The sequence below is a fragment of the Rattus norvegicus genome, chromosome 14 (genome assembly GCF_036323735.1).
Source record: "Rattus norvegicus strain BN/NHsdMcwi chromosome 14, GRCr8, whole genome shotgun sequence".
Taxonomy (NCBI): domain Eukaryota; kingdom Metazoa; phylum Chordata; class Mammalia; order Rodentia; family Muridae; genus Rattus; species Rattus norvegicus.
The window spans coordinates 81804921-81828708 of NC_086032.1; the positions used below are offsets into that span (position 1 = coordinate 81804921).

At 45.8% G+C, this 23788-nt stretch overlaps 1 protein-coding gene across 1 annotated transcript in view; it reads right to left on the reverse strand.

The window, feature by feature from the left end:
* The window catches only part of Slc5a1 (solute carrier family 5 member 1), a 64590-nt gene that overhangs the window by 26426 nt on the left and 14376 nt on the right, over nt 1-23788 (reverse strand). The window contains exons 3-5 of the mRNA NM_013033.2: nt 12059-12163; nt 10840-10899; nt 9282-9386 (exon numbers count right to left, since the gene is read on the reverse strand). Coding sequence (NP_037165.1) covers nt 9282-9386; nt 10840-10899; nt 12059-12163 — 270 coding nt within the window. The remainder of the gene's footprint in view (nt 1-9281; nt 9387-10839; nt 10900-12058; nt 12164-23788) is intronic.

The window sequence follows — 23788 nt, forward strand, 5'->3', positions numbered from 1 at the left end:
CAAAAATCCCAAGCCCTTCATGATAAAAGTCCTAGAGAGATTAGGGACAATGGGACATCTTGCTGCAGTTTACAGCAAGCTCGTAGCCAACATCAACGTCAATGGAAAGAAATCCAAATCAATTACACTAAATTCAGGAACAAGGTAAGGTTGTCCACTCTTTCGGTACCTATTCAATACAGGTCTCACCTAGAGCATTAAGACAACTGAAGGAGACCAAGGGGCTCCCAACAGGATGGGGAGAAGTTAAAGTATCTTTAGTTGCAGATGACCTGATGATACAAAAACTCCCAGCCAGAAACTCCTACAGCTGGCAAACACTTTCATCAAAGTTCGGGGATCCGAAAGTCATAGCCCTCCTGTATATAAAGAATGAATGGTCCGAGGCAGAAACCAGGGAAACAACAGAATAGCCTCAAGAATATAAAATAGGGTAACTCTAGCCAAGCAAAGGAAAGACTTGTATGGTAAGAACTTTAAGACAAATAAAAATATTGAAGAAGAGTTCAGAAGATAGAAAGATCTCATGCTCATGGGTCAGCAGGATTAATATAGAAAAGATGACCACGGTACCAAAAGCAATCTCCAGATTTGATGCAACTCCCATTAAAACTTCAACACAATTCTTCGTGTATCTTGAAAGGGCAATCCCCAGCGTCATATGGAAACACGAGTAAATCCGGGGTCGTTAAAACGACCCTGAATAATAAAAACTGCTGGAGGACTCGCCATCCCTGACTTAAATTGTACTAATAACAATCACATGGTACTGGCGCAAAGACAGACACATAGATCAACAAAACTGAAGACCCAGACATAAATCCACACACCTATGGACCCCTGGTTGGTTTTTTAAATAAAGAAGCCAGAAATACACACTAGGGGGAAAAGATAATACATTCAACAAATAGTGCTGTTCAAAGTGGACAGGTGCTTGGAGAATTAAAGTAGACTCAACTTACCATCCTGCACAAAACAACTCCAAATGGATCAGCGACCTCAACGTAAAACCAGACACACTGAGCCCGATAGGAGAAAGCAGGGAATAGGCTTGAACTCACCAGCACAGAAAAAGTCTTTCTGAACAGAACACCATTAGCACAGGCACTAAGATCAACAATTAATAAATGGGACCTCAAGAAACCGAAAGCTTCTGTACAGCAGAGGACATCATCATTCAGACAAATCAACAGCCTGCAGAACAGGAAAACATTTATACCAAGTACACATCCTATAGAGGGCTAATATCCAAAATATATAAAGAATTCAAAAACTGGACATCAAGAAAACAAGTAACCCCAATAAAATGGGGTATATAGAGATTTAAACAGAGAATTCTCACAAGAGGAAACTCGGATGACTGGGAAGATCCCAATGTTCTGCATCCTTAGTCATCAAGGAAATGCCAATTGAAACTACTTGGCAATTTCATCTTAACGCCTGTCAGAATGGCTAAGGTCAATGAACATGTGACAGCTCGTCCTAGAGAGATGTGGAGCAAGGGGACCACTCATCCATTGTTAGTGGCTGTGTAAACTTGTACAGCCACTATGGAAATCGTTCGTTACAAAGATAAGAATCAGTTTATCGCAAGATCTAGCTATCCCGCTCTCAAGCATATACCCTAAGAACACCTCATCCTACCACAGAGACACCTGCTCAGCCATGTTCATAGCTGCTCTATTCATAATAGCCGGAAATTGGAAGCAGCCTAGATGTCCATCAACAGATAAATTAAAAAAAAAGAAAATGTGGGGCTGGGGATTTAGCTCAGTGGTAGAGTGCTTGCCTAGGAAGCGCAAGGCCCTGGGTTCGGTCCCCAGCTCCGAAAAAAAGAACAAAAAAAAAAAATGTTACATTTTACTCAGTTGTAAAAAAGAAACGACATCACAAAATTTACAGGCAAATGGATTAAACAAGAAAAGTATCATCCTATGTGAAGTATCCCAGACCCAGAAAAGCAAACATGGTATATATTCACTTATGTGTGGGTATTGGCTGGTAAGTCAAGGATAAGCAAAAATCCATAAAACCATAGAGAGGAGGCACAGAGTAAAGGACTAAAGGGAACAGATAGATCTCTTTAAGAAAGGGAAACAGAATAGACAATTATGCATGCATGCATGCATGCATGGGTGGATGCATGGGTGCATGGGTGCATGGATGCGTGGATGGATGCATGGATGCATGGATGTATGGATGGATGGGTGGATGCATGGATGGATGCATGCATGGATGGATGGATGGATTGGTGGATGCATGGATGCATGGATGGATGGATGCATGCATGGATGGATGCATGCATGGATGGATGGATGCACAGATGCATGGATGGATGCACAGATGCATGGATGGATGCACAGATGGATGGATGGATGCACAGATGGATGGATGGATGGATGGATGGATGGATGGATGGATGGATGGATGGATGATGGATGGATGCATGGATACATGGATGCATGGATGCATGGATGGATGCATGGATGCATGGATGGATGCATGGATGCATGGATGCATGGATGCATGGATGGGAGGGTCTAGAACAGGAAGTCCAAGTGGAGGAGGATGGGAAAAGAGGTTGAGGGAGGGAACACAGGGAGAAACAGCTAAAATTAGGGGGCATTTTGAGAGTTAGTATAGAAACCTAGTACAGTAGAACTTCCTAAAATACATACAAATATGAAAGTGCTCTAAATGAAATTGCCAAATAATGGGGGATATAGAGTCCCAATTTGATATCTTTCAGAAAGTTGGCTGTCAAATGAGGCTTCCAATACTAGGAATGGGTCACATCTAATTGAGTTGTTGGCTAAAGGGAGCTCTGAAGGAAACCCCAAAACAGTTCAGGCTGTTGCCAAGGCTGAAGGTTGCTCTCCACAAACTGCCAGCAAGGCCCTATTCCTGAAGACAACTCTCTGAACCAAGATAAGGTGAGGTGATGCCTACATAGAGTCTTTAGCCCCATGGTGAGTGTTCTTGGTACCAGAAGGCACTCGGCATGTGGCCAAAGGAGAACCATAAACACCAATACTGTTACAAACCTTCCATCTACAATGGTGTCCTGCCTGCAGGATATGCTAGTGCAATAGTGTCACAAAGCCTGCGGAAGTGACCAACCCATGTCTGATTCGACTTAAGGCAACTACACAAGGTGGAACGCATCTTGTGATACTGCCTGGGTGACCAAGAACATGAGACTAGATAACTCAGATCCCTCAGAGAACACCAACTATCTCTGTTTCACTCAGGAGCAGAGTCAGACTCTCAGCGGCAGTGTTCTGTCCTCATAGATCAGTGATTGCTCAGCCCTCTCCGCCTGCAGATGAGGACAAACACAGAGACCTGAGGCTAGACAAGGCCCTGAGGAAAGGCCTTGAAGCGCTCAGTCATGAACGGGATGTCCCATCGAATCCCTCCCCTCAGAGGTTAGGGAAGCTGTCAGAAGTAGGAAGGAGTATAGGAGCCAAAGGGGATGGAGGTCACCAAGGAAAAGAGGAGTGCAACAGCACCTATGCACACATGAACTCAGAGACTGGGGGAGGAGGACACACAGAGTCTGCACCAGACGGGGTCTCAGAGCTGAAAGGAGAAGCTGACATAAGCCCCATTCCCAACCCTGGAGCTATCTCAACTGAGAGCCACTTACAAGTGAAAATTTAGTCTCTCCGAGGGCATCTCACTGGGGAAACAAAATCTTTCCTAAAGGCAGGCCACATGACCAGAAGCAGACAGCCAAACGGAAAAAGAATTCAACATCGTCTTTGGAGGTTCCCTGGTTCATAATGTTGTGTCAGGACCTCCCTCCCCCTCCCCCTTTCCCTCCCTCTCTCCTTCTCCCCCTCCCCCTCTCCCTCTCTCTCTCCCTCCCCTCCCCCTCCCTCTCTCTCAAATTTTATCCTGTGGCTTCCTGTTTTGTGTTCTTACAGAGTCCCTGAATATGCAAACAATTGCTCCTACGCCTGTATCTATGTCTTGTGCCTTTTCTTGTGCTCTTTCCTTTCTGTTTTGATCACTCTGGTGTGTTTTTTGTTTTATGTTATATTATATTATTATCCCTTAGATTCCTAAACAGAAAGGGTCTGAAAGGAGATGGGAAGGGATCTGGAGAAGAAGCGGGAGGAGCAGAGGGACACAAACAAGATCTTTGCAAGTTCAAAAAGCTTGAAATCCTGTCTGACTGCACTGCAATAAACTAAATGGAAAACAAATCTCTAGTAGATACACGAACTCTTGGAGATTAAAGTGCTTATTACTGAACAATGAAATCAAGAAAGAAACAAGGATTGCAGAGACGGTGCAGTGGTTAAGAGCACTGACTGCTCTTCCAGAGGTCCTGAGTTCAATTCCCAGCAACCACATGGTGGCTCACAACCATCTGTAATGGGATCTGATGCCCTCTTCTGGTGTGTCTGAAGACAGCTACAATGTACTTATATGTAATAAATAAATAAATAAATCTTTAAATAAAAGGTTGGATTCAGCCCAAGAGCATCATTCTCATCACTCTGAGAGGTGGGCTGAACTGTATCCATGGAGCTCTTAGGGAGCAATAAAACATGGACCCCATCGGGAAACCTCTGGGAGTAACAGACCCTTAGGCAGGTCATATGGCCTCAGCTAAGAAGTTTAAAGCCCTGAGATCTGAGGGAACAAGGTCTCTATACATAGCCCTGGCTGTCCTGAAACACACTATGTAGATCAGGATGGCCTTCAACTCACAGATATTCTCCCGTCTCTGCCTCCAATTGCTAGCATTAAAGGCATGCACTACCATGCCTAGCCCAATCTTAGGATTATATTTATGTGTGAGTGTGTGTGTGTGTGTGTGTGTGTGTGTGTGTGTGTGTGTGTGTTTTCTGTCCATTCTGTCCAAGATATGTCTGAGCACCTGGTAAGTCGTGCCTGGCAAAGAGGTACCTCATTGCTCAAATTTCTCTTTCCATTTGTCGAAGTGAACAGCCCAGGTCATAAGCATCAAACATTAAGCAAAGGCAAAAGCTTTTATCTTTACCCAAGGATCCAAAATGTACAGCGGGGTTGCTGTAAAAAGTTTATTGCAGTCATGATCTCTGATAACAGCTCTGGGAAATAGAAACCAGGACGTTCAGATGTCACGTGGTTCGTGAAATCTGAAGCTTTATCTCAACTGATTGTGCATACTTGAATGCGGTGCGACACATCAGGAAATCTCACAGAACAAAACGCCTCTCACAGATTGATGCGCCAGGTGTTCAGGTAAGCCAATAAAATTCATGGAGTGACAAAGAGTCATGATTATAAGATGGCAGCCACAAATGAAGTGCTTTGTGGCCACTAACCTGTGCCTGCACCTCCCTTTGCCTTCTTTTACCAACCACACAGCTACTAAATCCCTATATCCTCCCAAATCCCTCCTCGTGGGTCCTCGGTTATCCTCTGTCCAGATGTGAGTCTCACAAGGCCATCCGCCTCTATCCTCATCTATCACGAACCATCTGTGTATGCACATGTGCCAGCACGTTGCACACACACACACACACACACACACAAACCACATACACACTCACAAGCACGTGCACACAAACCACATGCACACTCACAGACATGTGCACATGTATGCACACATGGTAACACAGGAACACACACACACATGCACACACAATCCACACACACTCACATATATGTGCATACACATGCACACACAATAACACAGGGACACACACACACGCGCTCACACACAAACAGGTCAATCTCTTTTTAATATAAAACCTTACCACCGTGCTTTGGGAACTGACTCTGTGTCTATGAGCCCTGTATTCCTGAACACCAGGTCCCCAATGGGTATAATAATGACATCACTGTAATTTTTCAAAAAATGTCATCATGTGGCCCAAAGTGAAAGCCAACCAAATTTATGAGACAGGTCTTGCTTTCGTGTGCACGAGCTCTGCCTCCACCACCATCACACACCCATTCTGAAGCAGATGCTTCCTCCATAGTCTATCCAGAGCCCTTTTCGGCCATTCTGTCACACTGTGCATTGTGAAAGCTCTCCATCTTCCCTGCAGTTTGAATTTGGACCTCATCTCTAAAGGAATGCAAGATTCATACAGAGGAGGACATCAGGTCACAGATTTGGGTGTTAGGAAGCCCGCGTCTTATTCCACTTCTGTTCCTGTGGAGCCTCACATCCTACAAGGCCTGTCCCCTCTGTGTGCAGTCTGTCCATCTGTAAATCTGAGCAGAGGACACGGGCTCACACACTGGATCCCTTTCCCCCATCCTGTGGCTTCATCTTACCTAAGCAGGGAGCAGAATGGTGAGACAAGCTTTGAACCTAAACAGGTTTTAATCACAGTGCTTGATGGCTCTCTCTCTCTCTCTCTCTCTCTCTCTCTCTCTCTCTCTCTCTGTGTGTGTGTGTGTGTGTGTGTGTGTGTGTGTGTATATGCCAGGATGTGTGTGAACATGTGTGCATGCCTGTGTATGCATGTCTGTGTAGTGCACTCATACATGGAGGTCAGGAAAACTTTCCATGTTGGTTCTCACCTTCTGACTTGCTGCGGGAGGATCCCTCTTGTTTCCCTCTAGTGCTTCTACACACTGAGCCATCTCCCCAACCCTGCCTTACTCTGATGAGACCCAGAGACAGAGTGGGCAAAGCCCCTGGAGGGAACTTGGAGCAGCACAAGGCTTCCTCCTGTGTGCTTTCTAGGACAGCTCTGGGATGTTTTTCTCTCAGTGAAACAAGTCTTAGATAGGCCAGAGCCTCCAGCAAGGAACCTCAGAAATCACACACAGGGATCAGCCTGCAACTGTGTTCAGTTCAGTTGCAAACTGTAGGAAATGTGGCAGCAGGAGAATGAGTGCCTTCATTCCTGCTGGGCTGCAAGGGGCTGGTCCCTGACTACCTGGGGGTTCTCCAGTCCTAGGAGGTTTAATCAGTAACCAGAAAGGAGGTGAGGTGATAAGGTAGGCATAAAAAAGGGGGGCTGGCACTAATTTGTTTATGTGGGACCATTCCTACATCAGTCTAAGGGCAAAGGGTACCCATCCCTCTCCCCCCCACCTCACCTTCCCTCCCCCCTCCCCCTCCCCCTCCCCCCCCACCTCCCCCTCCCCCTCAAACCCCCCACCCAGGCAACTATAGCCAATAGACTTCGCTGGCTTGAGCAGGGGAATGTCTGTACCCTTTCCTGTGCACTCACAAGCTGCAGCTACACTAAGACACGGCTCCCTTTGAGCGTCCTATTCCTGTTAGGGTGTCTCCTGACCTACTGTTTACACCCCTTCCTCTCTTCTGAATTGGTGCCTCCCCTCCCTTAGGAAGCTCCCCCTGATTTCTTCAGCACCTCTAGTTCTTTGCAGCCATAGCTCTACCCACTGGTCTCTAGCGAAATAAAGTTCGGGTCTTTTCATCTTGTAATTAAAAACTAACCCTGGAAGAGAGAAAAAGAACGAGGAGGCGAAAATCAGACTGCTACCAGCTGTGGGTACCATCGGTGTGTGTCAGGGGTGGTGTAAAGGGGGATACAATTTTGGTTGTCAGCCCTAACTCCTTAGACACAGTCTTAGGAGCTTCATCAGTGAAAGGTTCAAAACCACTCATGGGGAACCAGTGCTGGGAGAACTGAGTGTCCACATACAGAAGAATGTGTGGACCCTGCCTCATACCATACACAGGTGAGCTCGACATAGATCAAACCCTGGAAAATAAAAGATAACACTCAAGAGAAAGACTGAGAGGGGGTTCTGGAAATAAGTGTCCTTCTGTGCATAGATAAGAACCTCGATTCAAATGCCTCAGTCCCAGGTAAAAGGCAGGCATGGCTTGTGTTTACAGCCCCGGTGCAGGGGTTAGAGAAGCAGGTCCCAGGGACTCATGGATAGTCAGTCTAGCTGAGTGGCAAGCTCTCCATCTAGAGAGAGACCTTGCCTCAAAAAAACTGTGGTGGGGAGCCATATAAAAAGACATTTGCCAGGCAGTGGTGGTGTGCACCTTTAATCTCCACACAGGTAGAGGCAGCCGGATCTTTGTGAATTCAAGACCAGTATGGTCTACAGAGCTAGTACCAGGGCAGCCAGAACTGTTACACAGAAAAACTCTACCTCAAACAAACAAACAAAAAGACATTTAACAATGATTTCTGGCCTCCATATTGCATTTGGAGTGTATACACATTCACACATAAACATATGCACACAATTTTATTTAACTTCTAATAGAAAACATGGAGATAAATCTTCATTCTCTTGAATTTTACAGCAAATTCTAAGAAATACCACCAAAAGCATAGCAGCAAATTCAAAATAGGTAATTCTGCCAAAATGATAAACGTCTGTACATCAAAGAGTACCATCCAGAAAGGGAAAAGATAGTCCACACATGGGAGAAAGTGCTTGCGAATTACACACCTGATAAGGGTCTGGAGTCTGGAATATTATAAAGAATTTTTATTATTGAACAAGAAGACAATCTGATTTCTTAAGTCTTTGCACATAGCGCAGACATGTGCACGCACGTGCACACACACACACACACACAGAGCAGGAGAGAGTCAGGGGGGCAAAACATCCATACACATAAATTTTAAATTAAAAAAAGAACATTTAAAAGTCTATTTCTATAAGTTTAATTTACTCCACATATAAGTGAGTGGGCGTCTGTCTTTCTGTGCTTGTTTATGTCACTTAATGTAATGGCCTTCGTGTTCGCCCGGACTGTCAAATGATCAGAGTTCTTTCTAAGGCTGAACAGCGCGCGCGTGTGTGTGTGTGTGTGTGTGTGTGTGTGTGTGTGTGTGTGTGTGTGTGACAGGCTTCCATTATTAACTTGCTGATGAGCACCTTGACTATTGTAAACTAAGCTTCAATGGACATTTGGTATTTCTTGTGCATGCTGCTTCCGTTTCCTTTGAATATATGCCCCATGGAGGGAATGACCACTCACAAGACATCTCAGCGCCTCTTTAATCTTCTCTTCAGAGCACTTCTGCCCACTTTCCTAAGCCTGTTATATTTTCAACTTGCACCACAGTGGAAGATAAGGAGTCCCACTGAGCTCCACTGGCCCCTTCGTGCATAAAATAGAACTTTCCCCTAAGAAGCTAGAAGACTTAAAGCACAAAGTCCACAGAAACTTACAGTTGCTTCTTGGTGGAACAGCACAGTCTGGATGGTGAGAAGATGAGCCAATGGCTAGCCCCCACCCCCACCCCGTCCCGCCCCTCCGGAAGATGAGCCAATAGCTAGCCTCCCCTTCCCTGCCCTGTCCCACCATAGGCTAGCAATGCACTTACTGAGATCTTGGTAAAGATGTAGAGGAGCAGGGACAGAACGGAAAGGTAGATCTGGATCCGCTTGCCTCCAAATCGCTTCCGCAGATACTCCGGCATCGTCACCACCTGCATGGAGTGAAATGGAGCCGAAGTGAACAATAAGCCCAGGGATCCATTCTGGTGTCAGAGCCTCCTCAGTAGTGTGGTCAGGAACTCATACCAACACACACATACACACACGCGCACGCACGCACGCACGCACACCACCAACCCCTATTAGCCCAGGGAGTCCACACAGTAGCCAGACGCCGTTTACTTATTTCAGTTCCACAAGCCCTGTGCAGTAGAAGGAGGAAGGCCCTAGCACTCAGTTGCCACCATCAAAAGTGCCAAATAAGCACATGTTTTCTAATAAACAGATGACTGGGCATAACTAAGGAGGCAGACACTTGCCTTGGAGAAGGCGCAAACCTGCACACACACAATTGTGTTTGTGTGTCTGACTCGGTGTGTGTCTAGATTTGTGTGTGTATGGTTTACATATATTGCCCCTGTTGCAGATAAGACAACGGTAGCCTCTAGCCAATGCACCAGAGAAGTTGTGCGGGTTGAACATGACTGTCACCTTGCTCTATCAAGGACTGTAGCTGCGGGCCTTCTCAAATGTTCTGCTAGTTCCCCTCTGCAAATTCCAATCACATTTGCCGTTTTGCTCCCTATGCCCTTAGCCTGTTGTCTTCTGGGACCGACGACGTGTCACCAGCAACCAGTGAGCCTTCAGGAGGGATAGCCTGCAGAATTTGTCCTGTGCCACCTTTAGCTCCCAGTGTGTACACTTAGAGGTCGGAGGTGCTGATATGTCATTAAAGAAAGTGAGGTTAAAGCTATGTTTGATCAGCCACATGCTCAGAAGCAGGAGGTGACACCGGTAAATGAAGGGGACAAAGGGGACTTAGTTGCTTTTCTCAACTGTTTGCCTTCTAGGGAGGGAGCAAACAGCTGGGTATGGAGAGCATAACAGAGCAGGGCAAGAATGTCCCCCAGGGTGCAGAGCTTGACTGTTGACTTCTCCTTGGGGGAATCTGAATTAAGTAGGGCACTTAGGGGCCTGCCCTGATGGAGGTGGGGCTGCTAAACGCCCCCTGCAGGCCATCAGGAGCCAGTGGGGCTGCTAAACGCCCCCTGCAGGCCATCAGGAGCCAGTGGGGCTGCTAAACGCCCCCTGCAGGCAATCAGGAGCCAGTGGGGCTGCTAAACGCCCCCTGCAGGCAATCAGGAGCCAATGGGGCTGCTAAACGCCCCCTGCAGGCAATCAGGAGCCAATGGGGCTGCTAAACGCCCCCTGCAGGCAATCAGGAGCCAATGGGGCTGCTAAACGCCCCCTGCAGGCAATCAGGAGCCAATGGGGCTGCTAAACGCCCCCTGCAGGCAAGCATGAAGCTGTTCTGAAATCTGGGCACGAAAGCAGACCGACTTATTCTCTGTCATTTATGCCATCAAGTCCCCTGTGGCCACCAAGAGGATCAAGTTCACACCCGCGCATTGGGTGATGAGAAAAGATAAAAGAATGGCTACTTACCCCAGCCTTGATGTAAATAGGGACAAAAAGCCACCCCAGCACGACCACGAACACCAAGGCCTACAACCAGAACGAGGCAAATTCAGATTAGAAGAAACCCCAGCTCATCTCTGCCTCTCTCAGGAGACCCTCAACTGCTATAGAAAAATCTCCTACCCCTCCGTTCCTTCCTAAGGACAGTCTCCTAGAGTACTTGTCTAGCATACAGCAAAAGCATACGGAAAACACGGTGAAAGAAAATACAGGGTGCTGCCTATCGACACAGCCCAGACCCCAGCTAGAGTTCAGAGCTGTCTTTTATCTCATCCCTGGTAAATAAGAAATAGAATACCCTTCAGAGAAGAAGGAAAGAAAGGGGGGGAGAGGAAGGAAGGGAGAGAAAGGAAGGAAGAGAGAGAAGAAAGACAAGAGAAAGAGGGAGAGGGGAGGGAGAAAGGGAAGGAAGGAAGGGAGATGAAGAGAAAGGGAGAAGGGAGGGAGGGAGGGGGGAGAGAAAGAGGGAAGAAAGGGAGGAGAAAGGGGAAGAGAGAGGGAGGGGGAGGAAGGGTCATTAGTATTTCCCAACCTCCAGCATTGCTAGAAAAGGCCTTCTCTTTTAGGACCAATGGTAAAGAGGGGAAATCCTGTGACTAGGGGGCCCCCACCCACTCCTACTGCACTGCTGCAAACTCCTGGACTTAGAACCCCCCCCCCCATCTGTGCCTCATGTGGTTCTGAGGCTCCTCAGGATCCTCTGCACTGGCTATTCTTTTAAGACTGCTATAATCACATACATGGGGAGCGTAGTCCTTAACAAGAAAGGTGGTAGACAGTTTGTGAGGGAGCTGAGCACCCCAGGGAAGCCCTGGGTCTTTGTGAGCACAGCTCACAGAGTGACATGTAATTCTAATGGGACTCCTGAGGGGGATTTTCACAAAAGCCAGTCCTGGTTCTATCTACACCATCTTCCTGCTTTGGGTGATCCGATCTCCTCTCTCAGATCTCCCGCCATCATTTGCCGTCCACACTGAGATGTCACAGCTCAGGGGCAACCGCACAAGAGTCTGTGCAGTGCTGTTTACAATGTTTGCAGTGTACAATGAGCCTTCAACCCCGTTGGCTGAAATAGAACCTTTTCCTTATGAAGTTAACCCGCCTCCAGCATTTCATTATAGCAATGAAAAAGGGACTGATACCAGCTCCTTCCACCCCAGGACACAGTGGCTCAAATGCTACTCACGTTCCATTCGAAGCCACCCATGGCAATGCCTGCGGCTGCTCCTGTGCCCGCCAGCCCCACAAAGTGACCACTTCCGATGTTACTGGCAAAGAGAGAGGCTCCAATCTGGAAACAATAAAAAAATAAGTAAACAAACAAACAATACATTTAGATAAGGAGGGCTCTCAGGAGGATGGGCTAACACAAGAAGAGACATGTTAGCCAAATGAAAGGACGTGAGCAATCAGAGGCCAGCTGAGAGCTTGACTGTTGAAATCTGCTGGACCAGTTCCCAAAGCAGGCCAGGGCACTTGGGAAATAATAAAAACACAAAGAGACACTTGGAGAAACCTCAACAAATCTGCAAGTGTTGTGTGTACATCTGTTTTGAACCAGATTCTGAACTGTTAGCACACAGGAAGTCCCCTGGCCACCAGGATGCCCTAGAGTCTCCTGTGAGACTGTCTGCTTGAGAACAAGGCTGAGCTATTCACCTTCTCATACTGGATTCGACTAGGTAGCTATGGAGGGGGGCCTTGTGCAATGCAGGCTCTCTGTCAGTGCATGCGGACGACGTTCCTTGAGGGAATAATCACTTAGAAGCCTCTGAGCCTCAGGCACCTTGTCAAGGAGGAGTGGAGAATTAGTGGTTTCAAACCACTAGATGCCAGGTTTTATATGCTCACAAATAACACAAGATAATACTAATCACAACTGTTTTCTAATACACATCACATGGTGACTTTTTTTTTCACAGAGGTCCTGGAGATGCCCCAGGGAACATGCATAAACCACTGCACATACATACCTGACGTCAGGTTAGAAAACAGATTAGAAGGGAGGATGTTAGATCCCCGAGAACTGGGGATAGGAGAGCAAAACTGAAAACAGGGCTGTGAATGGAAATCAAAGAAGAAAATATCAACCAAGGAGCTGGAGAGATGGCTCGACAATTAAGAGCACAGACTGCTCTTGCAGAGGACGAGAGTTCAGTTCCCAGCAACCACATGGTGGCTCACAACCATCTATAATGGGATCCGATGCCCTCTTCTGGTGCACAGGTGTAATGCAGATAGAACACTCATACATTAAGTAAATAAATAAATAAATCTTAAATACACTTAATTTATCAAACCAGCTTGTCTTAGTTGTGGGAATTTGAACGGGAACAGCCTCCATAAGCCCAGATACTTCGGCGCTGACTAGGAGTATTTAGCAGGGCGGCCTTGCTGGAGGAAGCTGGCGGTTATGGTGTCTCTAGTCCCAGTGTGCGCTCTGCCTTGTGACCTTGGTGTAAGACATGAGCCCTCAGCTCCTGTTCTCAGCATCCGGCTCCTGCTGCCTGCTCCCACTACCACCCCAGACTCTGGTTTTAAAGCGCACAAAGGACAGCGTTTCCTATTGCGTCATAGGATTACAAGGCCACGATATTCCCTTTGGTCAAACCCTTCAATGATTTTAACATCTCTTCCTAAATCTTTTGTACTGTAAAGTGTCTTAACTAGACTACGATCATTTTAAAATACATCATTGCTACTTTACTGAAATTACTTATACTATTTATACCTAATATTCAAAGAACATTTACCAATAAATGCCCCAAAAGGCACCATCAGTCTGACGTGCTTATTAATTGATCCCATAGGTATAATTATAGGTCATGATTTTAGAGTCTATTCCGTCTCATTAAGTCAGGAACACCACAATTGCAGAGCAAATAACACACGCGTGCAGACACCCAAGGATCATACTAGCCCTTCGGTGAGCTGTCAGACACGAATCCTAAGTGTGGACAAAAGTCAGATCCAATTCTTCACCGATGGTGCTGCAAGACGCCTTCCAGCGTGATCCCCAATCCAAAGGCCAGAGGATGAGGGGGCAGCAGTGTTGGAAGGAAACCGTCAGAAAGTCTGCCGGGACGATGCCCACCCTTTCTTCAGAGCTCTTGTTTCTCGAGCGGAGAATAGCATGCACTTCCCATATTTTAAAAAGAAAACCCCTGCGGGGGATATTTTCTGGCTGTCTTGACCAAGCCCATATCCAATCTGAGTTTTTCTTCAAGATTCTTTTAACTTCTCCTCTTCTCTCAGTATAATCTTCCTCAGAGTGTTCCCTTTATCTCCAACAGTATGGGTGTGTTTCAGCTCTGTGATGTCTTGTGGTGTCTGGGAGGGAGGTGGGTTGTTGCCCTGAGGACTCTTGGATTCATGCTGGGCATCCCACAGTAGTTTTCCCATGTCACCACTATAAACACAGACGGTGGCTAAACAGTGGTCCCGTCCCCATTGCTGAACCCAGAAGCCTGAAGGGTTTTTTTTTGTTTTTGTTTTTGTTTTTTAAATTTATTTATTTTATTTATATGTGAGTACACTGTAGTTCTCTTCAGACACTTCAGAAGAGAGTATCCTATGACAGATGGTCATGAGCCACCATGTGGTTGCTGGGAATTGAACTCAGGACCTCTGGAAGAGCAGGCAGTGCTCTTAACCGCTGAGCCACCTCTCCAGCCCGAAGCCTGAAGTTTCAAGTGGGGTTCTGCTCCCCACTCAGAAGAACTCAAGCCCAACTGCAGCAATGGTAATGGAGAGCTGGAGAGATATGACATCCGCCAGTCCACTCATCTGAGGCCAGGTGGCACGGGGCTCCATTTAGCACTTTTACTTGGCTGTCTGACATTGTCTGCCTGCCATCCATTGCCTCCCAACAGGGGTGTGTGTGTGTGTGTGTGTGTGTGTGTGTGTGTGTGTGTGTAAGAGACAGAGAGAGACAGAGAGACAGAGAGACAGAGAAAGAGACAGAGAGAGAGAGACAGAGAGAGACAGAGAGAGACAGAGAGACAGAGAGAGAGAGAGACAGACAGAGAGAGAGACAGAGAGAGACAGAGAGACAGAGAGAGAGACAGAGAGAGAGACAGACAGAGAGAGAGACAGAGAGAGAGAGAGACAGAGAGAGAGAGACAGAGAGAGAGAGAGAGAGAGAAGAGAAGAGAAGAGAGGAGAGAGGGAGGGAGAACGTATGAGCATTTATGCACATTGTGAGGGGTGCTGTGATTTGCAAAGCACGCCTTGCAGGAATCAGTTTTCTTCTTCCACTATGCGGATCCCAGGCATTAAACTCAGGTCTTCAGGCTTGGCAGCAGGTGCTATATCCACTGAGCCATCTCACCAGCCTTTGTAATACTTTTCTATATCATTTCAAGTCTCTCCCTGCCGTAAGTCAACCCCACCCACCCACGTGCTCAGTTACCTCTAAAGCACAGCTCTACTGAGGTCATAGACAGTCTCCTGCTCTCTACCGCCAGCTCCCATGAGCCTACTGAGCAGTCTTCCAGGAAGCTCCATGCCTAGCAATAAATCCCTATGAGCTCAGTTAGCTCTCAGGGCAAGTTCTCTCTAGCATGAATTTGCTTGAGCTTCGCGTCTGCGGTTGGAACTCTTGTTCTCCAACCATCTAGGTACTCACGACTCTCCAGGGTGTCCCCACTTCTACCACAGTTATTCAGGAGCCAAGATGATGGCTTACCAATGACTGCCATGGAGCTATTCCTAGTCAATACCCATCCTCCCATCTCAGCCTCCCAGGACAACTACTTGACCACCCTTAAAGACAATTTATATTTCAAAGCCTGAAGTCCCGAGCGACTTTATCTGGAGGCAGGATTGTAGTGATGCTTATCAGGTTAAATGGAGTACACAGGTGGAGCCTGGAGATAAGACCGATGTCCTCATAAAGGAAGAGGAGACGCTAGAGATCTTTTACTCTCCCCTCCGCGGCCCCCAACACCACGCACATACAAAATGAGGCCATCCGAAGACTCAGAAGACACAGCTATCTGCAAGCCAGGGAAAGAGATCTTACCAAAGCCCAACTCTGGTAGCACCAAATCTTTCAAACCCACCTCTCAGCACTAGCTCCTTGGCAGGAATCCCAATCCTTCTAATTCCCATCATTAAGGGAAGAACTGCCCCACAATTGTTTGGACCATTTACCAAGGACAGCTTGCCTCTCGCTGCAATTTAGATCCCTGATAAGACCAATTCAGTTTTCCATAGTACAGTGACTCTACCATTAAAACTTGCACTTCAGTCGCTCCAGGGTTTGGCACAAACTGAATGGTTTCCTGTGACAACACCCCCCCACACACACACACACACACACTATTTTTTTTTTTAAGGGAAATCTGCTTACACCCAAAGGAAAACATTCGGCTACATCACTTCTCCCTGCTATCAGTATTAAAGCTGGAAAGTAATGGGACTGCACCTATCTCCAGGATCAAAACCAGACATTGTTTAATGAGTATGCCCTCCATGCCTAAATCAGCCTTGGAAATGGGTTCCCAGAAGCAGAACTCCTCACTGTCTGTTGCAGGTTCATCAGTCGACTGGGACTTCGAAGAACTGAAATGTCTCAGACATACTGAATTAGAGCAATAAATACCTCCAGCTGATTTTCACCCACAAAGAGACGTGTGGAGCCTGCCTTGGGCATGTTCCGAGCCATCACTTCTCAACCTTGTCTTGAGATCAGTTGTAGTCTCTAGCTACACAAAGTGCTAAAATCTTAACGGAAATGATAGTGTCTCCCATTGGGTGGGATCAATGCCATGGTTACAGACCTTACCTCTGTAACTTGTGGTTACAACTCTGAAGATACAGGACAGGAGTTTAGAGGGACCTTTTTTTTCCCCACACCAACCTTGTCCACTTGATTTTAGCACCCAATGGGAGACACTATCATTTCAGTCACTTATTAAAATATAGCCCATCATTTAAAAGAAGCTTTGACCATTTCGCCTCTGAAATCCCAGAGCTGCTAAACCAGAGTTAAGATTTCAAAGTTGGTTTCAGGACACAGCCAAATTATGAAAACATTTCCGGTGGAAATCTGAAGTGACTCAGCAGACTGTGTGAAATCCTTCTTCAAATAATTTAACTCCTCAAGAATGGGATTGCAGGGATTCCCAGATTGGGCTCCACAGAGAATGACAGAAATTCCAATACTCAAAGAAGCAGACGCTCCCAGACTACCTTGGGCGTAGAGAAAGTTCCAAAGCAGCCTGGTTATATAGAGACTATTGTCTCATATGAACAAAAGAGGGCTGAGCTATGGCTCAGTGGTTAAGAGCAACTGACTGCTCTTTCAAAAGACCTAGGTTTGAATCTCAGCACCTCATGTCTACTTGGAGACTATAACTCCAATTCCAGGGTCCTCGCACAGACATATATGCAGGCAAAACACCATGGTTGTTGGTCTGTCTGGCCAGTGATCTCCAGGGATCCATCTACCATCCCCTCCCCACCTCTCCACCCCATCCCTAGTGCTGGGTCTACAGGAGTGAACTGTCGTGCCAGACTTTACATGGGTGCGAAGGATCTGAGCTCAGGTCCTCATGCTTGCTGTCCTAATTAGGCCATCTATGAATATGATGAAACACAAGGACCAAAAGCAAGTTGGGGAGGAGAGGGTTATTTGGATCACAGGCCATCATTGAGGGAAGTTGGAATAGGAACTCAGGCTGAGCAGGAACCTGGAGGCAGGAGCTGATGCTGAGGCCATGGAGGGATGCTGCTTACTGCTTGCTCCCCATAGCTTGCTCAGCCTACTTTCTTAAAGAACCAAGGACTAACATCCCAGGGATGGTACCGCCCACAATGCACTGGGCCTTCCCCCATCAATTATTAAAAAAATGCCCTACAGCTTTGTATACAGCCAGATCTTATGGAGGCATTTGCTCAATTGAGATAACTCTAGCTTGTGCCAAGTTGACATAAAATTAGCCAGCACGCTTACACTGCCGGCATTTTTCCCACTGAGCCATCTACCTAGAGTTAGTGGTTACATTCTATCAAGCAGACAAACCGGCTTCAGTGATGATATCTGTTGTTCACAAGTATGTAGAGCCTCTCTTATATTTGTGTTTTTTCTAGTTTAGGAATAAAAATGGAACTCCTCTACTATATCATCCAGATGTCCATGGTTATAGATGCTATAGGGTTTGTTGCTGTTTTTACCTCTGTCTTAAAAGCACTGTGAGAGATGCGGACAATGAGGTTTCCTTATGACACTTACTATTCTGTTTCTTAGAACAGAAACAAACTGGAAAACATGTTTCCAATCACAGTGCCCCACAACAGAAAAACAGTTTGATAAATTAAGATTCAAACTTATGAAGGAATATTATGTAGCCATTAAATTAAGCTTTAGAAATTTTGTATAACATGGGTGATAGTCATGATATAAAATGTAAAACAAAGTAACATATAAGCAGATGTGGTAATGATGCCTACAATACCAGATCTTAGGAGATGGGGACAGGAGGATTGTCACAAGCTGCACATAGTGAGTGCCAGTTCAGGTAAGCTACAGCAGAATCTTTGTCTCAGTAAATCAAATGGGAGATGGATGTGGTGGGGCACCCTCTAAGCCCAGCTCTTCAGAGTGAAGACAGAGGGTCAGGAGTCAGCTAGACAGTGTTTAAAGCCAGCAAGAGATACAAGAGGTCTTATTTCAAAATAACACAAAAATAGCTTCATAGAAGCCTATGTACCACATGATGCTCAAAACATTTAAGTACACATGTGTGCATATAAATACATAAATTGATGATATAGATGTACATGTAGATATGTAGATGGTAAAAATAGATCTAGACAAAGATAAAAATAAAGATATAAACAAATATTTATCGATTCAGGAGAGAAAATGGAGTACAAATTTATTTTGACTTTTTAGACTTTTCTGATTTTTTTTTGCAATGGTTTTACAAAACTTAATAATCAGAGCATAAGTCTGGAAAACCTCCAGAGCTCTCAGACTCACTGGCAGAACCCGAAGGCTGAGAACAAAGCTGGCAGGTAAGTGCAGAACTGGCATTGTATGAAAATGTCACCAAGGGCTAGTGAGACAGTTCCATGGGTAAGGGAGCTCACTGCCACATTTGACAGCCTGACAGCACTCAGAACCCAGATGGAGGGAGGAAAACCACCAGTTCCCACAGGCTGGCTCCTGACTTCCACACGCATGCCGTGCCATGTGCACTCGAGTAAATGCTACACAGGCACATGCTAAATGACTAAGCAAATAAATACATTTAACGTGGCAAAGGCCACTGACTGCCAACTATAATTACATTTTTCATGATGAGTGAAAAAGAGAGATCGGATTCCAGCTTGGCAGCCGTTAGAGCCCAGAAGTAAACAAACTCAACCTTGTTGTTTTTTAAATGAAAGCAACTCTACGTCCCCAAGGAAAAAGTAATCAAACCACGAACTGACTGTAGCTTTGTCTCTGGGACCTAAGGGAAGCAGCAGTCTGTGCACACTCGGGGGCTGCACCGATGTGTCCTTCACAGCACAGTTAGATGTGTGCTCTCTCTCCTTCAGAGCACAGGGGGGCTCTCCGATCTGGTTCTAATCATGCCTTTGGCATAGTGAATTATGTGACCTGAAGCCAGTTGCTTTAATGTTTTGATCTTCAATTCCCTCTACTGTAAACCAAGAATAAGTATTCCTCTTAGCCAGTTGGTGTGGTGGAATATGTCTGTATTCTTATCACTTGTGAAGGAGAGATGTTCAAGACCAGCCACAGCTATAGAGCAAGTCTGTAGCTAGCCTGGGCTACATGAGATCCTGTCTCAAAAAAAAAGAAAAGGTGGGGGCTGGAGAGATGGCTCAGTGGTTTAAGAGCACTAACCGCTCTTCCAGAGGTCCTGAGTTCAAATCCCAGCAACCACATGGCTCACAACCATCTGTAATGAGATTTGATGCCCCCTTCTGGTGTGTCTGAAGACAGCTACATTGTACTTGTATATAATAAATAAATAAAATTTTTGAAAGGTGGGGGAGAGATATGAGGTGCCAGATGTGATCTGAGAAAGTTTTCCCTACAAAGACATGGCACTGTGACGAAGTCGATATCACTGTCACTAGCGTGCTTTTACAGGCTACTCTACAATTTCTGAAAGACACCAAGAGTTTTCTTTTCAGAAACAAGATTGTCATAGCCCAAAAGGAAAACATTTCCGGCTAATTTCATGCAATTGCTTTCTTTGTTAAAGGTCAAGTCATGGCCAAAATATCCAGAATCAGGAACTGGCTCTCTGCTCTCTGCCTCTGTCTTCTCCCCTCATAAATTAATTAATTAGGTTTTTCAAGACAGGGTTTCTCTGTGTAGCCCTGACTGTCCTGGAACTCACTCTGTAGACCAGATTTGGTGGATTTTCACCTGGAGGTTGTTTGCTTGAATCGCTAACCTCTGGTTTTCAAATGGAGGGCTCCTTCCATTCTTTTGCATTTGTAACCGATACATAATTGTTATAAACACTCCTGGGACACAATGTAACATCTCAAGGATCTGCTCAGAGTGACTGGTGTATCCAGACCATTGACACTTTTTTTCTCATCTCTGGCCTATTACAATCATTCTAATCCTGGCCTAAAACCTCAGTCCTCTGTAAGGTCTCCTAGCTTACCCTCGACAAGTAAGAATTGTCTTGTTTCAGCCCAGCCACTCTTGTTTCGTATACATTTCTTTCTGAGACCTCACTGTTACTTACAATTTTACGAATGTTCTCTAAAATGGGAATGGTGTGTATGAGTGATCTATGAGCACCTGTCATAGAATCTGGCTCACGGTAGGCGGTGCCAGTTGTATAATTAGTGAAAGAGTAACGTATAGATGGATGAACGAATGAATGAATGAATGATTGAAGACATAGCTAATGGAGGAAGAGTTAAAAGTAAGATACAGGGGTTGGGGATTTAGCTCAGTGGTAGAGCGCTTGCCTAGGAAGCACAAGGCCCTGGGTTCGGTCCCCAGCTCCGAAAAAAAAAAAAAAAAAGAACCAAAAAAAAAAAAAGTAAGATACAATAATGCTGGTGTGCCCATCACTCCCATGTAAAACACAGGTCCTCCTCCAAACTGTTCATTAGGGCTCGGCATCTCAGAATTTCTCTTGCTTCTAGCTGAGAAGTGGGGATTTCCCCCTTTCAGAGCTCAGCCCTTAAGCTTCCTGAAGCTCATTTCCCGAATTCTTCAAATAATCCTTACCACATAGCACTCAAAAGACTGTTCGGCAAAGGTGCCAGGCCACAGCCCAGCAGGAAGGCGGGCCCTGAATGACCAGGGCAATGCAATAAGCACTATTCGTAGTTTCACATTACTGCAGTGAGGTGGCTTTGGTTTACCTCAGATGTGACTCCATCTTCTGGGATCCTTCTTGCGGATCTCTTACATAAACTCCTCTAATTCCCCTTGTGGAATCCTTGCCCCACCCTCTCTGTCCATCACTTCTACTCATACCAAGGTACAAATATTTCCCTCTCTGGGACTCGCCCGACTGTGAGACCTTTCACCAGAGGGTTCTTTCTACCTGCCTGGGTCACAACCAAGCTCCTCAGTGTCCCCTTCACACCCAGGAATGTCCAGAAATAGCCTTTTCATTGTCCAGCCTCCTTTGGCTTCATGAGCCCTCCATTTTCTCATGGGTAAGACCCATGCCTGCCTCAGAGGCAGCACAGATGCTCCTCCTGAAGTCTCTACCTATAATTCCTGCTTGGAAAAAGCGACTGTGCTAAAGGCAGGTGAGGGGAGTGTCCTAACTATGGATTTAGGAAACAGTGACAGGCTTAAACTGGCGTTTTATTTCACCTCAAGAGGAAATGAAGAATATGATTTGAGTGCTGTTTAAAATATTTTTTAATTTTGAAAAGAGCCCTTAAAGTGTATGTACTTGCTTCTTTTCATTTATTTTTTTATGTGCATTGGTGTTTTGCCTGCATGTACATCTGTGTAGATCTGGAGTTACAGACCGTTGTGAGCTGTCATGTGGGGGCTTGGAATTGAACCCAGATCCTATGGAAGGACAGCCAGTGCTCTTACCCACTAGACCATCTCTCCGGTTCCCTTACTGGGTATTCTTGCCTGTCACCGTGTCTTTTGATTCCTTCTGATAGCTGTGTGATCTCATGGTGCTTATAAACCATTTTAAGTTTTAGAAAAGAAACTACCAATGCTATCCTTCTGCTAAACTCACTGTTTTAAGCTCCATTAAGTCAATAGAACCCTGTCATTAAACAAGACATTAATAGAGTCCCCCATTTAATAAAAAAATGAGTTGAGTTTTCAGGGAGTGGAGATGAGAAGAGTAACCCCAAAACATTTCTACAGAGCCTGTGTGATAGTGAACACAGATAAAACATTACTTACAACAAAACTACATTTTGTCACATCTAAGACACCAGTTATATCCTGAAGACATGACATAGGGGCTGGAAATTAAGACAAATACTGCTTTTCTAGACAGCTTGAGTTCAGCTCCCAGAACCCTCATCAGACAGCTCCTAACTGCCTGTAATACCAGCTCCTGGGGAGCCTGGTACCTGTGCCTCCTTGGGCCCCCAAACACAAGTGCAAGTGCCCACACACAGACTTACACATACGTGTGTAATTAAAAGTAAGAATTTTAAAAAGGCACACTGAATAACAGGAAGAAAAGCAAACACCCTCAGTTATAGCATACCACTGATTATTACAAGACACACCCAAGGAGAACACTTTGAAGGTGATTTCTGTGAGTATTTGTTTTTATGGCTATGACTCATCATTGATCCAGTTTAGAATATGGTTCCTATATCATTGGGATTGGTTATTTGTAGTAGTAAAGTAACTATGGGTTTGAACTATGTTTTAGCCACATGATCTACATGAAAGTTAACGTAAGGGAATCATTAGCAACAGTTTCCGATATTCACTGCAAACGGGCAAGTATAACGGCAGTCGAGGGATTTACCTGAGTGCTCTTGACCTTCCTTCTATTTTTTTTAATTATGTTTAACTTTTACATCCAGACCCCAGTTCCTGCCCCCTCCACCTTTCCTTCCTGTCCTTCCCCTGACCTTCCCTCTTCTAGCTTCCCATCCACCCCTCCTCTGGTTCTCTTCAGAAAAGGGCAGGCCTCCTGTGGATATCAACCAACGATCGCCTATCACATTGCAGTAAGACTAGGCACCTCCTCCCCTATTAAGGCTGGAGGAGTCCACCCAGTAGGAGGACTGAGTCCCAAAGGCAGTCAACAGAGTCAGGGACAGTCCCAGCTCCCACTGTTAGGAATCCTACAAGATTAAGCTACAGAGCTATAACATATGTGTAGAGGGCATAGGTCAGTCCCATGCAGGCTCCCTCATAGGCAGTTCAGTCTCTGTGAGCCCCTATGGTCTTGGGTTAGCTGATTTTGTGATGTCCTTGACCCCTCTGTATCTGTTTCCATAACTGGATAGGGAAAGCCTCTCTGATGACAATTGGGCTAGACACCCATCAACAGTATAGCAGAATATCAATAGGAATCATTTCATTAATTTTTTTCCATTTGTATTTGGTTCTATCCTAGGTCTCTGGCCCATCCAGCCTCTGGTTCCCAGCTCTCCCAGCAGGGTCAGGGGTGGGTTCCCTGTCATAGTGTGGATCTCAAGCTGGACCAATCATTGGTTGGCCACTCCCACAATTTACCCCAGTGTCTCTTGTAGGCAGGACAAATTGTAGGTCAAAGGTTTTGTGACTGGGTTGATGTCGCAATCCCTCCCCAGAAGTCTCTCCTGGTTACAGGAAATGGCAGGAACAGACCCATTAATTAACTACCAGCCAGCATAGTGTTGGGTGCTGTATCTGCGTTGTCATGGGCCATTCTGATACATAGACAACTTTAGAAGTCATTTTAAAACAAATGTTTCTGCTTGTAAAGTGTGTCACATG